The sequence below is a fragment of the Pelmatolapia mariae genome, linkage group LG5 (assembly GCF_036321145.2).
Source record: "Pelmatolapia mariae isolate MD_Pm_ZW linkage group LG5, Pm_UMD_F_2, whole genome shotgun sequence".
NCBI lineage: Eukaryota > Metazoa > Chordata > Actinopteri > Cichliformes > Cichlidae > Pelmatolapia > Pelmatolapia mariae.
Genome location: NC_086231.1, coordinates 21,297,160 through 21,313,847, shown reverse-complemented (window position 1 = coordinate 21,313,847; position 16,688 = coordinate 21,297,160). Strand labels below are relative to the sequence as shown.

Genomic DNA, 16,688 nt, shown 5'->3' with positions numbered 1-16,688 from the left:
GCACTGTAGCCAGGCTGACAAAAAGTCAGAGCTCTACTGAGCCAACCATCCCTTTAACGTTAACTAGTAATGACTTCATGAACTTCTTCACTAATAAAATTCTTATCATTAGAGAAAAAATTACCAATAATCATCCCACAGATGTAATATTATCTACAGCTACTTTTAGTACCATTGATGTTAAGTTAGACTCTTTTTCTCCAATTGATCTTTCTGAGTTAACTTCAATAATTAATTCCTCCAAACCATCAACGTGTCTTTTAGACCCCATTCCTACAAAACTGCTCAAAGAAGTCCTGCCATTAATTAATTCTTCGATCTTAAATATGATCAACCTATCTCTAATAATCGGCTATGTACCACAGGCCTTCAAGGTGGCTGTAGTTAAACCCTTACTTAAAAAGCCATCTCTAGACCCAGCTGTCTTAGCTAATTATAGGCCAATCTCCAACCTTCCTTTCATATCAAAAATCCTTGAAAGAGTAGTTGTCAAACAGCTAACAGATCATCTGCAGAGGAATGGCTTATTTGAAGAGTTTCAGTCAGATTTCAGAGCTCATCACAGCACAGAAACAGCTTTAGTGAAGGTTACAAATGATCTTCTTATGGCCTCTGACAGTGGACTCATCTCTGTGCTTGTCCTGCTAGACCTCAGTGCAGCGTTCGATACTGTTGATCATAATATCCTATTAGAGCGATTAGAACATGCTGTAGGTATTACAGGTACTGCACTGCAGTGGTTTGTATCATATCTATCTAATAGACTCCAATTTGTTCAAGTAAATGGAGAGTCCTCTTCACACACTAAGGTCAATTATGGTGTTCCACAGGGTTCAGTGCTAGGACCAATTCTATTTACATTATACATGCTTCCCTTAGGCAGCATCATTAGAAGACATAGCATAAATTTTCACTGCTATGCAGATGACACGCAGCTCTATCTATCCATGAAGCCAGGTATCACAGACCAATTAGTTAAACTGCAGGAATGTCTTAAAGACATAAAGACCTGGATGGCCGCTAACTTTCTGCTTCTTAATTCAGATAAAACTGAGGTTATTGTACTCGGCCCTGAAAATCTTAGAATTATGGTATCTAAGCAGATTCTTACTCTGGATGGCATTACCTTGGCCTCCAGTAATGCTGTGAGGAACCTTGGAGTCATTTTTGACCAGGACATGTCCTTCAATGCACATATTAAACAAATATGTAAGACCGCTTTCTTCCATTTGCGCAACATCTCTAAAATTAGAAATATCCTGTCTCAGAGTGATGCTGAAAAACTAGTTCATGCATTTATTACTTCCAGGCTGGACTACTGTAATTCTTTATTATCAGGATGTCCTAAAAACTCGCTGAAAAGCCTTCAGCTAATCCAAAATGCTGCAGCAAGAGTACTAACAGGGACTAGAAAGAGAGAGCATATTTCTCCTGTATTGGCTTCCCTTCATTGGCTTCCTGTTAAATCCAGAATTGAATTCAAAATTCTGCTCCTCACATACAAGGTCTTAAATAACCAGGCCCCATCTTATCTTAATGACCTTGTAGTACCATATCACCCTATTAGAGCACTTCGCTCTCGCACTGCAGGCTTACTTGTTGTTCCTAGAGTATTTAAAAGTAGAATGGGAGGCAGAGCCTTCAGTTTTCAGGCCCCTCTTCTGTGGAACCAGCTTTCAGTTTGGATTCGGGAGACAGACACTATCTCTACTTTCAAGATTAGGCTTAAAACTTTCCTTTTTGCTAAAGCATATAGTTAGGGCTGGACCAGGTGACCCTGAATCCTCCCTTAGTTATGCTGCAATAGACGTAGGCTGCCGGGGATTCCCATGATGCATTGAGTTTTTCCTTTCCAGTCACCTTTCTCACTCACTATGTGTTAATAGACCTCTCTGCATCGAATCATATCTGTTGTTAACCTCTGTCTCTCTTCCACAGCATGTCTTTATCCTGTTTTCCTTCTTTCACCCCAACCGGTCGCAGCAGATGGCCGCCCCTCCCTGAGCCTGGCTCTGCCGGAGGTTTCTTCCTGTTAAAGGGAGTTTTTCCTTCCCACTGTTGCCAAAGTGCTTGCTCATGGGGGTCATATGATTGTTGGGTTTTTCTCTGTATTTATTATTGTGCGATCTATTGTACAATATAAAGCGCCTTGAAGCGACATTTGTTGTGATTTGGCGCTATATAAATAAAATTGAATTGAATTGAATTGAATTTTCTCTCCAAGCTCCTTAGACCATGCCATAATGTCTTATGTTAAAGAAGCTCCAAGTTAATGGGCATGAAAAGCATGTGGCATTGTAATAGTTTACGTTTGTCTGAATGTTTGCGTCTCGAGATTAAATGAACGGAACCAAATTATGTTTTAAAATATAGGGTAACTCAGAATTTTGAAACACTGCGTTTCAATAATTGGAAAAACAAGCAGCTGGTATTGTTCTTAAAAATAAATTAGTTAATTCCAGCACTGTAACACACTTCATTCTAGACTGTACACTATGTTAATGTAAACCCCTTATAAAGGGTGGCAAAATTCAACAACATTAACAGCCTGCCATTAAAACAAGTCAGATCTGCTGAGTCTGCATTGGAGGAAATTCATTACAAAAAGTAACAGTTTAATTAGAGCTTATGCCACAATTAAAACTATTAATGTACACTGTTTTTTCTTTATTAGAAATGTTTAAAAGAATCCATCAAACCATCAGTAATAAAAACTCAAGTCACATTAAAGTGTGGAAAATGTGATAATGTGAGAAGCAGTTAACAGGGAACATTATGTAAGTGACCTTCTCTGTCATTTTTAGTTTTCATCTGCAGGAATTTGGCTTAATTTCCATCCTCACTGACAGAATCAACACAAGGAAGCCAAACAATCCCCTTTAACAGATGTCTCCCATCATTCGTTAACAGTATACCAATGTTCATCCAGCACAGCTGTTGGGCATAATCATTTTTGATTAGGTTTATCATTATATTAGTGGTTAAAATGGAATAAACTACAAGGCACAGCAACTGCCCAACAAGTCAGTAATAAACTCCAGGTATACAAAGATGTCTTACTTCACAAAGGGTTTGATTTCCCAATCGAAAAACAAAACTGTGGAGCAAAAATCTATGGATCAATAAAAAAAAACAAATGAACTTTAAAGTGACAGACAGTGCACATAAAAAAGGAATGGCATTTGACCTAAAGCATGTGAACCCATCTGTCAGCCACGGTGGTTGTGTTAAAGCCTGGCCTTCAGCATGGAGAGCTGCCAATAGATGTGGCACACTGGAATTTATCAAGGATTTTAATGCTGATGAAAGCAAAAGGATGAATGCAGAGGTATAGATCTGTGTCATCCATTCAGCTGGAAAACAACTGCAAACATACAATACTTACAATAGGGTCTGGAGACTATCTGTCAATGATTTAATTTATAATGATGAGAACATTTTTGTGCATGGGATGTTTAGTCATATAACAGATTAACACAGCTGAGACACTTTGCACAGGAAGCTTGAATTCTTCTATTACCATAAAGTCCCACCATATCCAGTTTATTATAGGAAAACATAAACTGGAGACACGGCCTACTGTAAAATACAACACATGGTCTTAGAGAGAAATTAAGATTAAATACTCAAAAAAGACTTTTTTAACACCCCAGAGATACTGCTTTGTGTTTCACCTATTCGGGAATTAGCGACCACTCCAAACAGCTCAAAATGTCCAAGGTTAGAAGAGCACAGTTGGCCTGACTGTTTAAATATGCAGAGGCAGAAGTGTGTTCAGACAGAAATGAGAGCAGGTCCACATTTATCTGGCATTACTCCACAACACAATTTATGACTGTGTTTGACCTCATGAATTACAGTTTCCAGTTCAAACGACCCCAAAATTCTTGAATTGCTCTGACAATATACTGGCTCTCAATCAAACCTTTTCCATATTAAATTCTTAGATTATCCTCTCAGCATCATAGCTATCATCTACAAATAAAACTCCAGTTTCTCTTTAAGAAGAGTGGACTTACAGGGGAACACATCTGGAACCCACTGGGGCTAAGGTTCATGCTTTAAGATGCAGCTGTGGCTAAGATGGTACAGCGGGTCATCGAATTATTGGAAAGTTGGTGGATCAGTCTTCCAATGGGTCGACTCCCTCACTTCTCCGGTCCACATGACAAAGTATTGTTGGGGAAGATATTGAACCCTGAGTTCTCTCCATTGGAGAGTGAGATTGTGTCTGAATGTTAGAAAAGGTGCTCTGTGAATGAGACTGTGTTCAACCGAGTAGAAACGCATTGTGTAACTACCAGTCCATTTACCATTTACTGCTCCTAAAGGAGGACTCAGAATAGAACCCCCTGGTGTCAGATAAAAGCTCTTCAATCTAATAATAACACTATATATTTTTTTAATTATTACTTTATACAACAAACCATTCTGTAGCTTGGATTATATCAGATAAAAACAACCAAAAAACTAGCTGTGTCTCTTAGAAAGAGATTGCTCGCTAGACGCAACATCTGCTCACCTTCCCTGGAGGCCCGCTGTCTCCCTGCTCCCCCTTCAAGCCAGCGTGGCCTGGAGGTCCTGCAATGCCCTGAGGAACAAATTACACAATGTTAACACTAAGAAAAAAAACACTTAATAGTGCTGCCACCGGTGAGCAATATGACATAAACTCAAACCTGCTTTCCTGGTAATCCAGGTATTCCTTCTTTGCCAGGCACCCCATCTCTTCCTGGAACACCAGGTTTGCCTGCTTCACCCTGAGGAGCAGCAAATGCCTTAGTATATGTGAATGTGTTTATCACTCTCACACTAAAGATCATTTACTCATTCAAAATCTGAATCGCTGCCTGTGTTAAATTCACATCTTTACATCATTGATCAGTTATGGTCTACACAATAAGACTCTAAATAATTCACACAATGCCAGATAAATGAACTTACATCTATTTTGCTTGATTTTCTTATCAAACAGTATGCCAGTACTTATTTTAAGGTTATAAAAGCGCTTCGCATTTTAATATATTTAGTCTACACTAGTCAAAATATTACACAAATCCAGCAGTTATAGCTATGTAGATGTGTGAAAAAAACAGAAATAATAATGGTAGAAATGTTGATATATCCCCAAAAAAGAAAGAAGGGTCTGATATCCCAAAAACCCTATGCAGCTCAAGCTGTCAGCAAAAGCTTGGTACAGATGTTTTGGCATTTTCAGTTAATCACCTCCCTATTTTCAGCTACAACAAAACTGCCTGAGGGTCAAGACTTTTTTTTTTACGTTTACATTTCCTCACTGTGTGACACATTGCAGCCGCAGCAGGATTAAGACCAAATACGCACCACCTGTCCTGGCAGTCCCGGAGGCCCCTGTGGACCCTGCAGGGAGAAAAAAAATTACAGTGGTACGAAGGAACACATTTTGATACACACCGTGAGATTTTAAATGAATTTCACGAGAAAACATGACAGAATTATTTTCCCCTGCTGAGAAGTTATGATTTGTGGGAACACATACCACAGCTCCTGGGGGACCTGCTGGTCCTGGCAGACCTGTGCTCCCCTGTGCACCAGGAGGACCCTGCAGAGATGACAAATAAACTCACAGGGTTATCTGTTGTACATCACAACTGTGCACATTGTTATATTATTCGGTCCCGGAGAAATTTAATGCATTTTATATAAGATGTAAAAAATTTTTATACCTGTACACCAACACCTGCTTCTCCTTGATTACCCTGTAAAAAAAACAAAAGTTTTATGAGTTTGATAAACAAACAAACAAAAATCTACTTGTTGCACACTAAAGTTTTGATAATGTAGTGAACTCACCTTTACACCTGGTGGACCTGGCAGCCCAGCGGGACCCATGGGACCCTGTTAAAAACACATCATCAACGTTGGTAACTGTTAATAAGAGTCTTTGAATGTGTGTGACATGTTTGTCATACTTACAGTTGGCCCCCTAATGCCTGGCTCTCCTGGGTTTCCCTATAAGCAAAGTCACATAAAAAAATTGAACATCTGCACACAGGCCACATGCTAAAGGAAGTTTTTTATTTTTTTACATTTTTAAAAGCTAAATGGCTTTGTTCCTGAGAGTTATGTAAGAATGTCAGCCGTGTCTGTCACTAAATATAACTTTCTGCTAGAAGTTTCCATTCACAGCAGTCCCAGTGAGATGATCACTGATACAGAAACAAGCGATTCTGCATTTGACCGCTCCAAAAAACAACCAAATGAGTGAATATTAAACTGTGTACAGATCAACTATGAGTTTATGTATTTTTGAGGTGTCTGTTTCTAGTCTTTAACTCTAAGTTAAATGACTACTGGCAGTAGCTTTATATGTAACAAAGTGATGTTTTCATCCAACTCTGAGTAGCAAAATCCAGAGCTGAAAAATTACGCCAAAGGTTAAGCTTATGAAACGCAAAACTGAGGCAGGTTCCAAAATTGAGTACATAGACATTTTATTTCTATATATATATATATTTGTATATTAACAATGATTAGCAGGTATCTATTAACTGCATTTTATATCCATCAATCCTTAGGTAAAAAAAATGATCACTTAAAAAAAAAATTCCTAAAACTGAGGCTTCAGATTTAAAGGTTAAAAACCCCATACATGTTAAAATGATAAAATGTACAGATAATTTTAAAAAAATGGTAGCCTTTAAAGTTAATTTTAGTTGTCATAATAATGTAATGAACTAATTTTTAATATAACTTACTTATTAAAATTTTTATTCAGGCTTAAAGAGGCAAAAGGTCTGCCCCAGTATTTGACGCATGCTTTTACATATACTACCTTTTTTGCACCCATGCAATCTACAGATCATCTTGCTTACCAAGCAAGCTAGCATCAGCTGATAACTTCACCCTCTCATTCAATTCAATTTTATTTATGTAGCTCCAAATCACAACAACAGTCGCTTTAAGCTAATTAATATTGTAAGGTAAGGACCCTTAAATAATACAGAGAAAACTCCAGCAAACAGATGAGTAAAAACTTGGAGACAGTGGGAAAGAAAGACTTTGGCGAGATCAATTTTTGTATACATTCAACTCCCAGGAAGAAAGCAAATAACTTTCATTTTCAAAATGTAGAACTATTCCTTTAGGCAACATATTTATGCATAAATATGTTTAGAAAAATTGAGTATTTAAAAAGGTGTGCACTTTTTCTGTACCCAAACATCAACAACTTGGAATGATAAATATTGTCATATGTACATGTCTCTATAGGAAACATAAAATACAAGCACTTAATTGATGGACAACAGGTAGAACAATACAAATAGATTATCTGAAATGTCCACAAGGAGACACTTGCATGGTAAGCTCTGAAAAATCAGCACTGTGCAAGGGATAAGCAAACAACAGACATCAGGCACAGCTGCATGCATGATAAGCAGATTCGAGCGAATCATCAACCGTACTTTCTGGAGTGCACCCAGTTTAGTATTCCCCACACTACTGTACATAAGAGCTGCGACTGAGGATGTCAGCCGACTTGCTTTCATCTCGTCTGGTATTTTATACATTTAAATTTTTTGCATCAAAATGTAGTCCTTGAGTTTGACACAGATCCTTTTGGACATTTCATGAGGAACTGTTCGAGGTCTGACTCTTATCCCAGACCTCAGCTCCCAGAATCATGATTCTAATAAGAATGAATTAAGATTAAAGAGGTGAAATTTGCCTGGGAGGTACATGACAATGAGTGCATCCCGATGACAGGTTGTTCTCCTGGTGTTAAATCATGCTTTATTTTTTACCCTGCTTGCTTTGTAAGCTATTGCCCATTAGCATCTTATCACTTTTGGTCGAATCCTAATTATATCTGATACTACAAGGACAGATTCTCCAAACCTTTCACACCTATTTCCCCAAAAGCCCAAGCATGCCAGCCATCAGCAGAGAACCTACCGGTCTGCCTAGAACTCCTGGGAACCCAGGGAAGCCCTGGAGAAATGACAGACAAAGGAAAGTGGATGACAGGAGGGTGGGGGGGACAGGTGGGTGGAGAACAGTGACGAAAAAGGGGAAACGAACAACACACACAAAAGGAAATGGACATAGATAAGACGCACACAGGTAGAGAGAGAAAGTTAAAGAGTGAGGCGTTAGTCGCACAGCTGCACATGGTTATTGCCTAAGGATCTACGAAGCCTCGGCCCAAGGAGGGAAACAGCTCCGTTGGCTTTGAACTTGCAGTCAGCCTGCAGCTTTAACTCTGCAGATCAAGCCTAAAAGAAGCAGACTGTGTTACTGGTTACTCACTGGTTGGCCTCGAGGACCAGCAGGCCCTGTTGAACCCTGCTCAGACACGCAGGGAAGGAAAACAAAAAGTGTGAGGAATATTTTCCTTTATCTTTCCTTGGTTTTACCATGACTGATGATAACCATGACTTACAGAATTTCCCCAAATTGTGTTTTGGTGAAAAAAGATGAAACTTTAATGTGTTCTTTGTAGAGATGTGGTTCCTACTTGTTACATACTTTGAAAACAATAGATTATAGGCTCATTATGTCTGTGAATGATTATCAGTGATATAAGGAAATACACACACTTACCAAGTCAGCTGAAATTAATGTTTAGAATACATATTTACAAAATCAATGCTATGTCATCTTCACTATGACAATTTGAAAGTACAGTGTTGTAAGAGTCAAGTTAACTTTCAGAAACCTCTGCCATACATCCCGCAGGGAGCAGTCCACTTACCGGTTTCCCTTCCTGGCCCGGTTTTCCAGACTCTCCTGGTGTTCCCTGCAATTGCAAGCCACATATCTGTATGCTGACAAATCTCATAACAGTAATTATCATAATAGTTTTATATTAGACTGAATAACACTTTCAAAGAATACCTGTACAGCTAATTGTCTTAATGCAATTTAGCTGAGAACATCAACAAATATGAACACAACAGGTCATCTTTACGTTTCAGTTTTGCAAAATAAACAAGAAACAATGTTTTAATTAGTGGGAATTTAAGGAGGCGGAAGAGAAATTTTAATAGCTTTAGACATAGCTTGACTAACTGTTTCCCCATGCTTACAGTCTTTACACTAAACTAAGCCAACCAGCAGCCTTCAATAGTGTAATATTTAGTGGACAGATGTTAGGATCACATCTTTTCATCACTGATCTTCCTAACAAGCAGGAGGTGGTAGTCAGAATATTTGAAGCACATTTTGAGTTCATGATTAGAGTAACAAAATATTTTAATCCAGGCTCCATTTGAGAGGCAGCTCACCTGTGAGCCATCACGGCCTTTTTCTCCTGGCTCTCCTCTCTCACCTTTATCACCTCGAGGTCCCACGAAACCCTGTAAGGCGCATTCCAATTGTTTATTCATATTAAGACACATACGATGTGACATGACACAAGATGTGTGTAATATGCGTAAATCTTACGCGGTCTCCTTTAGGTCCTGACGGTCCTGTAGCACCAGGTTCTCCCTTCAACCCAGGTACTCCAGGAGCGCCTCTAGCCCCAGGAGACCCAACCAGGACTGAGTCAGCAGATTCTCCCTATAAACAATAATCACATACATATCTGTGAATCCTTTTTTTACTCTACTTTTACTAAATATCTTATCACAACAACAACTAAAACTATTTTACCTTTTGACCTGGCGGGCCAGCTGGTCCTGTTAATCCATCCCGACCCTGAGAAACAGAACAAACTATCAGTTAACTACAAGAACCAGGAAATTTACTAAAACAAGAAATGAAACCATCAACCTAATAAGAGGACTCACAGAATCTCCTCTGTCACCTTTCCCTCCTCTTTCCCCCTAAAAAACAAATATACGATGTCATCAGTGTGATGCCAAAAAAAGATCCCCATTTGGTTGCCCAACTCTCCTCTCCACCTTATCTCCTGGCCTTCCTGCCTCTCCTAGTTCCCCAGCTCGTCCAGGAAGACCTGGTATCCCTGGCTTGCCAGGCTCCCCGGCAGGCCCCGGAGGTCCCTCTGGCCCTCGTTCGGCAATGGCTCTTCCTGGAGGCCCCGCTGGTCCCACAGGTCCTCGGTCCCCTGCGTCTCCTTTGCCGCCCCTCTCTCCAGGAAAACCACGAGCACCCTAGGGCAAAACCAGAATAAAAAACGATTTCTCTATCAATTTCATTAGATTAATTACACTCTAAAGAAAAAATCCAAACAAGATGCTTCATTCTATCTGACTGGAAGTCTTCACATCATTTTGTCTTTTCACTTTAATCCTCGAAGATGCTTAGTCACACTTACATCTGCTCCAGATGGTCCTCTCTGTCCAGGCTCACCCTTATCTCCCTTTTCACCTTTCTCTGTATTCAGCACGTTAAATGTCGAAATTGTGTCCTTGCTGTCCACAACCTCCTTCAGATCAGACACCTGTGTGGAGCAGAAATCCAAAACGGAAAAGCTTTATAACTTTCAGCAGCAGATGCCCATCTGCAAAATGTTTTAATCCCCAGATAAAACCAGTCATTTAGAATTCATCCCAGCAGCTCAAAAACTGCTCATAAACAGTGTCACTTTAACCTGCCAGGCATAATTCTAAAATATATAAGCAGGTGTATGTGCATAATAAATGAAAGACTCATGCCTACATTTACTGGACTAAATGAGCTGCTGAAACAAGGCCAGCCATAAATGGTATGATGACATTTGCAAGAACAAAGTGGCAAATATAACACTTTGCATACATTTGCAGGAAATGTTCCATTAGCAATAGCATTACTCTAAAATTCTTCTCTATAAGCTATAACAGAAGCAAGAGTAAGTGCTGATTTTAAGACTGTTTAGATAATTGCATTTTTTTCCCATTATTCCATCCATCCATGCAAGTGAAAGCCAAAAGAAATCGTGTTCAAATTGAGTTAGTCATCTGCGGAGTCCACCTACCTGAATACCAAACCCTGCCAGAGCTTTCTGTACATCCTGGCAGGAAACACGGAGACATTATTAAACCGAGATGTAGAAATGTAAAATACTGACAACTGAGAATTACATGACAGGCAATGTGCTGATGTCTTACCACTGACGTCCCGGGTTTGCCAGGTGCTCCATCCTCTCCTGGGTCTCCCTAAACATAACAAGATATGAAGGAGTCAAAAAAAAAAAAAAAAGTGGACCCTCGATGTCACATTTTCACTGAATGTTTCACTTACAGGTTCACCTTTCAGGCCAGGCAGACCTCGCTCTCCCTGAAAACAAAAAAGAAAAAATGAGAAATACCAGTGAGGGTGAGGGGGGAATCGCACTGCAATATCATCACAATAAACTGCGCACAATAATAACGGCATCATAGTAAAGTGATTCTTAGATCTTTGCAATCTTTCTTTTGTGCAAGAAAAAATACTCCAGAAACGGAAAAAAAAAAGCAGGGCTTATTTCTTTAGTAATGTAACTTTGGTGTTAGAGTGTGTGTGAGTTATTATTATTCAGCTTTAATAACATGTTAGTTCAAAGTACTCCAGTTTATACTTGCCAACTAAAAGGTAAGTTAATTGTTCAAAGAGGACTGTGAATGTCATATGCCAACAAAAGAGTCTTGAGGTGTAATGAGTTCTCATAAGAATAGAAGGTGAAAGACTTGACCTGTAGCTGCTGTTACATATAATCACATTTCCATTCACTTCCTGTTTCAGCTACAGAAGCAGGACACCAGTTAATACAAAAAAAAAAAAAAAACAGGAAAAAACTACCACTTACTCTGGTTCCTGCAGCTCCAGGGATTCCTGGGACACCCTGAAAGGAAAACGGGGACACAAAAATGAAGACACCCTGGCAGCGATACTAACAAACAGCAACTTGTGTAGATATGACACGCATCACTGCTGCTTGTGGATGTTGGTGGCTCATGGTTTTGGGGATAACAAGAGCTACATACATTGAATATAGTGGCAGTAATAATTATTTGACTGCCACTTATAAAATATATGTTTCTCCAATAAATAAGCTAAAAGAATCTAACTAAAAGATGCTCAATTTAGTTTCAGCAGCACCAACAGCGGCAATAAGAATGGTAATGCACACTCACGGGCGTTCCTGGGGGCCCCTGTGGACCTGGGATTGGTGTCGCTTCAGCTCCTTTCACATACACAACCTGAGAAAGGGGAACATCCCGTTTCAGTCAAAACGCCAAATTAACTTAGTTATTTTTCACGTCGGCTTCACTCGCACCTGACCAGGAGGACCAATGCTGCCAGGTAATCCAGGTGCTCCTGGGGAACCAGGGGAGCCTAAAGGCCCAGAAGGACCACGGTCTCCTTTCTCCCCGTCACGGCCCTGAAAAACACATGCTGTTCACAACTGAAATTCACCCCACACACTTTCTTCCTCCTTCACTATAGTAAAGGCTGAACTATAAAATCAAAGCAGGTGGCCGCTGCCACCCCTCCACTGATGTTCTAGAGATAATTAATATGAATTTGCACATGAAACCGGCACTCTGACATTTGGCACCCCTCTGGATTCCACTCAGAAGTCGCTCCACTTAAAGGCTAAGCTAGATCATTAGAGGTGAATTTATATAGCTTCTTCAGAGGAGCCCATTGATTCAGCAGTGAGAGGCTGATGTCAATTTTAGAACAAACTATGGCTGACAACTATACAGCTGAAGGGGGAAGTGATCAGGAGAAAAAAGGGCGGAAAGCTGATATGCAATAAAGTCACAACAGGAAGGCAGGGCGATATAAGGCATCTCGATAAGATATATAAAAAACAAACTGACAACAAACACATTTTTGAAAAGTAATCTTATGAAAGAGGTTTGTGAAAACTGACATCTCTTCCAGCTGCTCCAGCTTCTCCTTTGTCGCCCTGTAGATTAGAAATAGACGTTAAATACAATCTTCAAAAATAATCCTGCCAAATTATGTTTTTTTTTGTTTTAATCCACTCTTTATGTGCACATCATGTAAAAATAAAAACCAATGTCTAATGTATGTACATGTAACATGCAATTTTACATAACAATCGCGTGGCTTGGTTAGCAAAAATCTTGCCATGGGTCAAGTAAGATGCCTTTACAGAGCCAAACTGTGGAAATCATGTTGACTAAATCGTATAAAAGAGACACAGACCTTTCTACCATCTTCACCTGGCACGCCATCCTCGCCCTGTGAGTCCAAACAAAATGCATTATAACAAACAGGAACAAAGTGCATAATGGCCAGTCTGCCATGGGAGCACTCAGTGCCTCTGCTTTAGAAACTCACTTAAGAGAACCATTATGCGGTAGAGCCTGAAATAAATGTCCATACTGCTTTTGATCAGTAAACATCATTTACAGAATAAAGGTACAAAAAAGGCCATTACCAATTATACAAGTACATCAAACTATGAGGATATTATATTCAGGAGGTCAGAGTTACCGTTTTGCCAGGTGGTCCAGTTTTGCCATTTTCACCTGCTTTACCCTGACAAATAAAAGTAAGGTTAATTAGAAATTTGGAAGCGGAAGTTCGGTAAAAACATGTATAGGCCTGAGAGACAGAACGATGGAACATTGTGGGAGTCTCTTTTTGAGTGGGATAGAGGGGTACTCACAGGTATCCCTGGATTGCCTGCAGGTCCAACAGGCCCTGGGGGACCCTGCGCTCCTACTAGTCCAGGTAATCCCTGGCAGAAAAAAACAACAAATAGTCCAAGAGTAGATTTTGCAATGAATTACTAGACACTGTAATACAGTGCAAAATAGATTTAAATGTCTATGATTTGTTTATTTTCTGAGACGATCACTGTGTAAAAGATTCAGAGATGTCATCGCTAGATAGACTTTAATGTGCATGAGCAGCTGCAGAGCTGTTGTACAACTGGCCTGTAAGCCAGGATTTAGATCTTTTAGATAAACCCTAAGTTTCAAAGTTCTGGACTTTTAATAACATTATTATGGTCAATATTGCATAACAGTCTCCTCTGAAAAATGGACTGGCCTGGAGACATCTTTCCCTACAGTCGGCTTACGCAACTCAGCACAGATCTAAAAGCTGTTTTTTTACAGTTTCCACAGTGCCCTCTGCAGGACGCCCACTTCAAGTGCATATGCTCACTACAATTGAGAATGACGCAAAATAATGACCCCACAACCCCGAATTGGATGAGTGGAAGAGAACGAATGGATAGATGGATGCTCATTAAAATCAAACTATAGAAGACATTTCCATCATGAATAATCATTTGCACGGTGATCATCTCAGACAATATGAAAAGTACATTTCCTGAAACTACATTAAATACATTTCCAGTGTAAAATGATTAAAACAGAACAATGAATGAAAACCTGAAGGGGCAAACAATTATACCTGTCTACTTAAGTAACAATACAACCAAAAATAATGTGTATATTTTGTAATGATTGCCTCTTTCACACAATCATCTTCAAAGAAAGAAAGAAACAAAACTTACATCCCTCCCTGGATCTCCCTGTTTCCCAGGATCACCCTATAACACAAATAAAAACAAATGCAATGCATCAGCTACACAGAGACTCTGTGAGTCTTATAGTTTGGTAAAAGATGAGACAAATTGAAATACCCTCTGGCCAGGTGGCCCAGGAGCCCCTGGTTTACCATCAAGACCAGGACGCCCATCTAAGCCAGATGCTCCCCGTTCTCCCTGGTAATACATCAGTTAAGAGTTAGGAAATCACATGGTTATTACAGTCTGTAAGTCAGCAGTAAAAGTGATTTAACTTTGCTATGAAGCTTACTTTCCCCTATACACATGTTTCTGCCAGCAGATTCCTACTGGAAATCTGCTGTTTTACTAACAAAACCAGTGGAAGTTTCCTTGCAGCACAATGACAGAACTACACATGTCAGAAGAGAGCAGTAGATGAGATTGTGTGATTCCAAACCTTCTCTCCAGGTGGTCCTCTGTCTCCTGTGTCGCCCTGTAAATATTGGAAATCAACGTGACATAAATATAGTTGAAAGCCAATGAAATTCAGACAGTTAAAAATATGCATTAGAGATAATTGTAATGTAGAGAATGAGAGAAGGAAAGTCCACTCACTCTTGTCCCTGGAGGCCCCCGTTGTCCCTCAGGACCCTTTATAGACGACAGGAAAAGAACAAGAAGTCACATCACTCTTGCATACTAAAATCTACTGAGAACAGGATCTGTGCGCATTCAGATTTATGTATAGCGACTTATCAGATGCTCATGAATGCATTTAAAAATTGCAAGAATGAGGAACACTCACTCGTAGGCCTGGAGCTCCAGGAGTCCCCGCCTCGCCTTTCGTGCCTTTGCCGCCATGCTCTCCTGGGTCACCAGCATCACCCTGGGAATCACAGTGATATAATCTGCTGCTATATACTTTTTTTTTTTTACCCAGTTACCTTACATTTTTCAACTTATTTCAGCTATTGGTGTTTATTTAGGATATTTTAACAGGTCAAACAAACATACTTGATTTTGTAAAAAAAAAAAAATAAATTCTCAGTGTCTACATGCACAGAAAAAGCGCTCACCTTTTCTCCTCTCTCTCCTTTCAGTTGGCCCTGGATATCAGCCTGTTGACAAACAAACATGGCAAATGTCACATGTAGCTCTGCCTCCTCTGTGTTATCAAAATTGGATTATAAGTAGTTAATTCAGTGTTAAGCTGATTCCTGGAGGCTGTTAAACAGTGTTCTGTGACACTGTTTTTTTACCACTGTTCCCGGTAGTCCTGGGGGCCCTTGAAGTCCCTGGTTGAAGAGAATAAAGTGTGTGAATCTACTAGCGGTACATATAAAGACACATCTCCCATTTCCAAAATGAAAATAAGCACCATACCTGTTCTCCCTTCTCTCCTCGTGGTCCAGACGGTCCAGGGTTGCCCTGTGATTGAACACAGATCAATAAAGGTGCTGAGCGGCCGACCTTTTTCACAGCTCCTTCTCTCAAGGTATTAACAGAATAGTACAAGAGCATACTGAAAAGCTGTCTGTATGATAACACATAAATGAGCATCTCACATTTCGTCCACTCTCTCCAGGGTCTCCTATGTCTCCTTTCTCGCCTGGTGGCCCTGGCTGACCAGTCTGACCCTGAGTGCAGCATCAATCAAAATGTCTGTTAAGCGAACTTTCAAATGAGGCAATTTAAAGGTTACAATTGAAAACTTAACTTTAAAATATGCTTCAAAGAGATTTGTCATACCCTCAGTCCTCTTTCTCCTGGCTTCCCTGGAAGTCCAGACTCACCCTGATGAAAAATTAAAGTAAAAAAAGAAAATGGCCAATAGAAAGGATGGAACTACACCTAAATATTCATGACAGAAGGATCCTTTCTTTTTGGATATATATGATGGGGATGATATTCTAGTCAAACAAACATATTATAAAAGGTAAAAAGAAAAAAGAAAGAATGTGAAAGAGCAGATGCTATACTCACAGGAATGCCTTCATCACCCTTCTCTCCTCTCTCCCCCTAAAAAACGGAATTAATAATTTATTTGGGTGTGAAGCTCTGTGGCATTAAATTTCAAAATCGACACTAACACAGTAGAGCATCTGAAGAGAGTACGCATGCACAAAAGAAAGGCACTGGACATGTCATGAACACATAAAGGGTACTTGTTTTTACCTCTAAAACGACCATTAGAAAGAGGTGCATGTTGAAAGAAACAGAAGAAGGTTGCTGTTGATTTTTGATTACAGCACTGAGAGCAACATGGACAACCTTAATACCTTAATGC

General features: G+C 39.7%; 1 protein-coding gene across 1 annotated transcript in view; it reads right to left on the bottom strand.

Moving 5' to 3' along the window:
* col7a1 (collagen, type VII, alpha 1) overlaps positions 1–16,688 on the bottom strand; it is a 66,523-nt gene that overhangs the window by 24,605 nt on the left and 25,230 nt on the right. Inside the window, exons 52-87 of the mRNA XM_063474161.1 lie at positions 16,385–16,420; positions 16,151–16,195; positions 15,967–16,038; positions 15,785–15,829; positions 15,661–15,696; positions 15,478–15,519; positions 15,207–15,287; positions 15,017–15,052; positions 14,859–14,894; positions 14,537–14,617; positions 14,408–14,443; positions 13,550–13,621; positions 13,375–13,419; positions 13,084–13,119; positions 12,785–12,820; positions 12,182–12,286; positions 12,039–12,104; positions 11,711–11,746; positions 11,167–11,202; positions 11,034–11,081; positions 10,901–10,936; positions 10,262–10,387; positions 9,888–10,097; positions 9,774–9,809; positions 9,637–9,681; positions 9,427–9,543; positions 9,267–9,338; positions 8,735–8,779; positions 8,290–8,325; positions 5,956–5,991; positions 5,833–5,877; positions 5,706–5,738; positions 5,519–5,581; positions 5,344–5,379; positions 4,680–4,760; positions 4,523–4,591 (exon numbers count right to left, since the gene is read on the bottom strand). Coding sequence (XP_063330231.1) covers positions 4,523–4,591; positions 4,680–4,760; positions 5,344–5,379; positions 5,519–5,581; positions 5,706–5,738; positions 5,833–5,877; positions 5,956–5,991; positions 8,290–8,325; positions 8,735–8,779; positions 9,267–9,338; positions 9,427–9,543; positions 9,637–9,681; positions 9,774–9,809; positions 9,888–10,097; positions 10,262–10,387; positions 10,901–10,936; positions 11,034–11,081; positions 11,167–11,202; positions 11,711–11,746; positions 12,039–12,104; positions 12,182–12,286; positions 12,785–12,820; positions 13,084–13,119; positions 13,375–13,419; positions 13,550–13,621; positions 14,408–14,443; positions 14,537–14,617; positions 14,859–14,894; positions 15,017–15,052; positions 15,207–15,287; positions 15,478–15,519; positions 15,661–15,696; positions 15,785–15,829; positions 15,967–16,038; positions 16,151–16,195; positions 16,385–16,420 — 2,112 coding nt within the window. The remainder of the gene's footprint in view (positions 1–4,522; positions 4,592–4,679; positions 4,761–5,343; positions 5,380–5,518; positions 5,582–5,705; positions 5,739–5,832; positions 5,878–5,955; positions 5,992–8,289; positions 8,326–8,734; positions 8,780–9,266; positions 9,339–9,426; positions 9,544–9,636; positions 9,682–9,773; positions 9,810–9,887; positions 10,098–10,261; positions 10,388–10,900; positions 10,937–11,033; positions 11,082–11,166; positions 11,203–11,710; positions 11,747–12,038; positions 12,105–12,181; positions 12,287–12,784; positions 12,821–13,083; positions 13,120–13,374; positions 13,420–13,549; positions 13,622–14,407; positions 14,444–14,536; positions 14,618–14,858; positions 14,895–15,016; positions 15,053–15,206; positions 15,288–15,477; positions 15,520–15,660; positions 15,697–15,784; positions 15,830–15,966; positions 16,039–16,150; positions 16,196–16,384; positions 16,421–16,688) is intronic.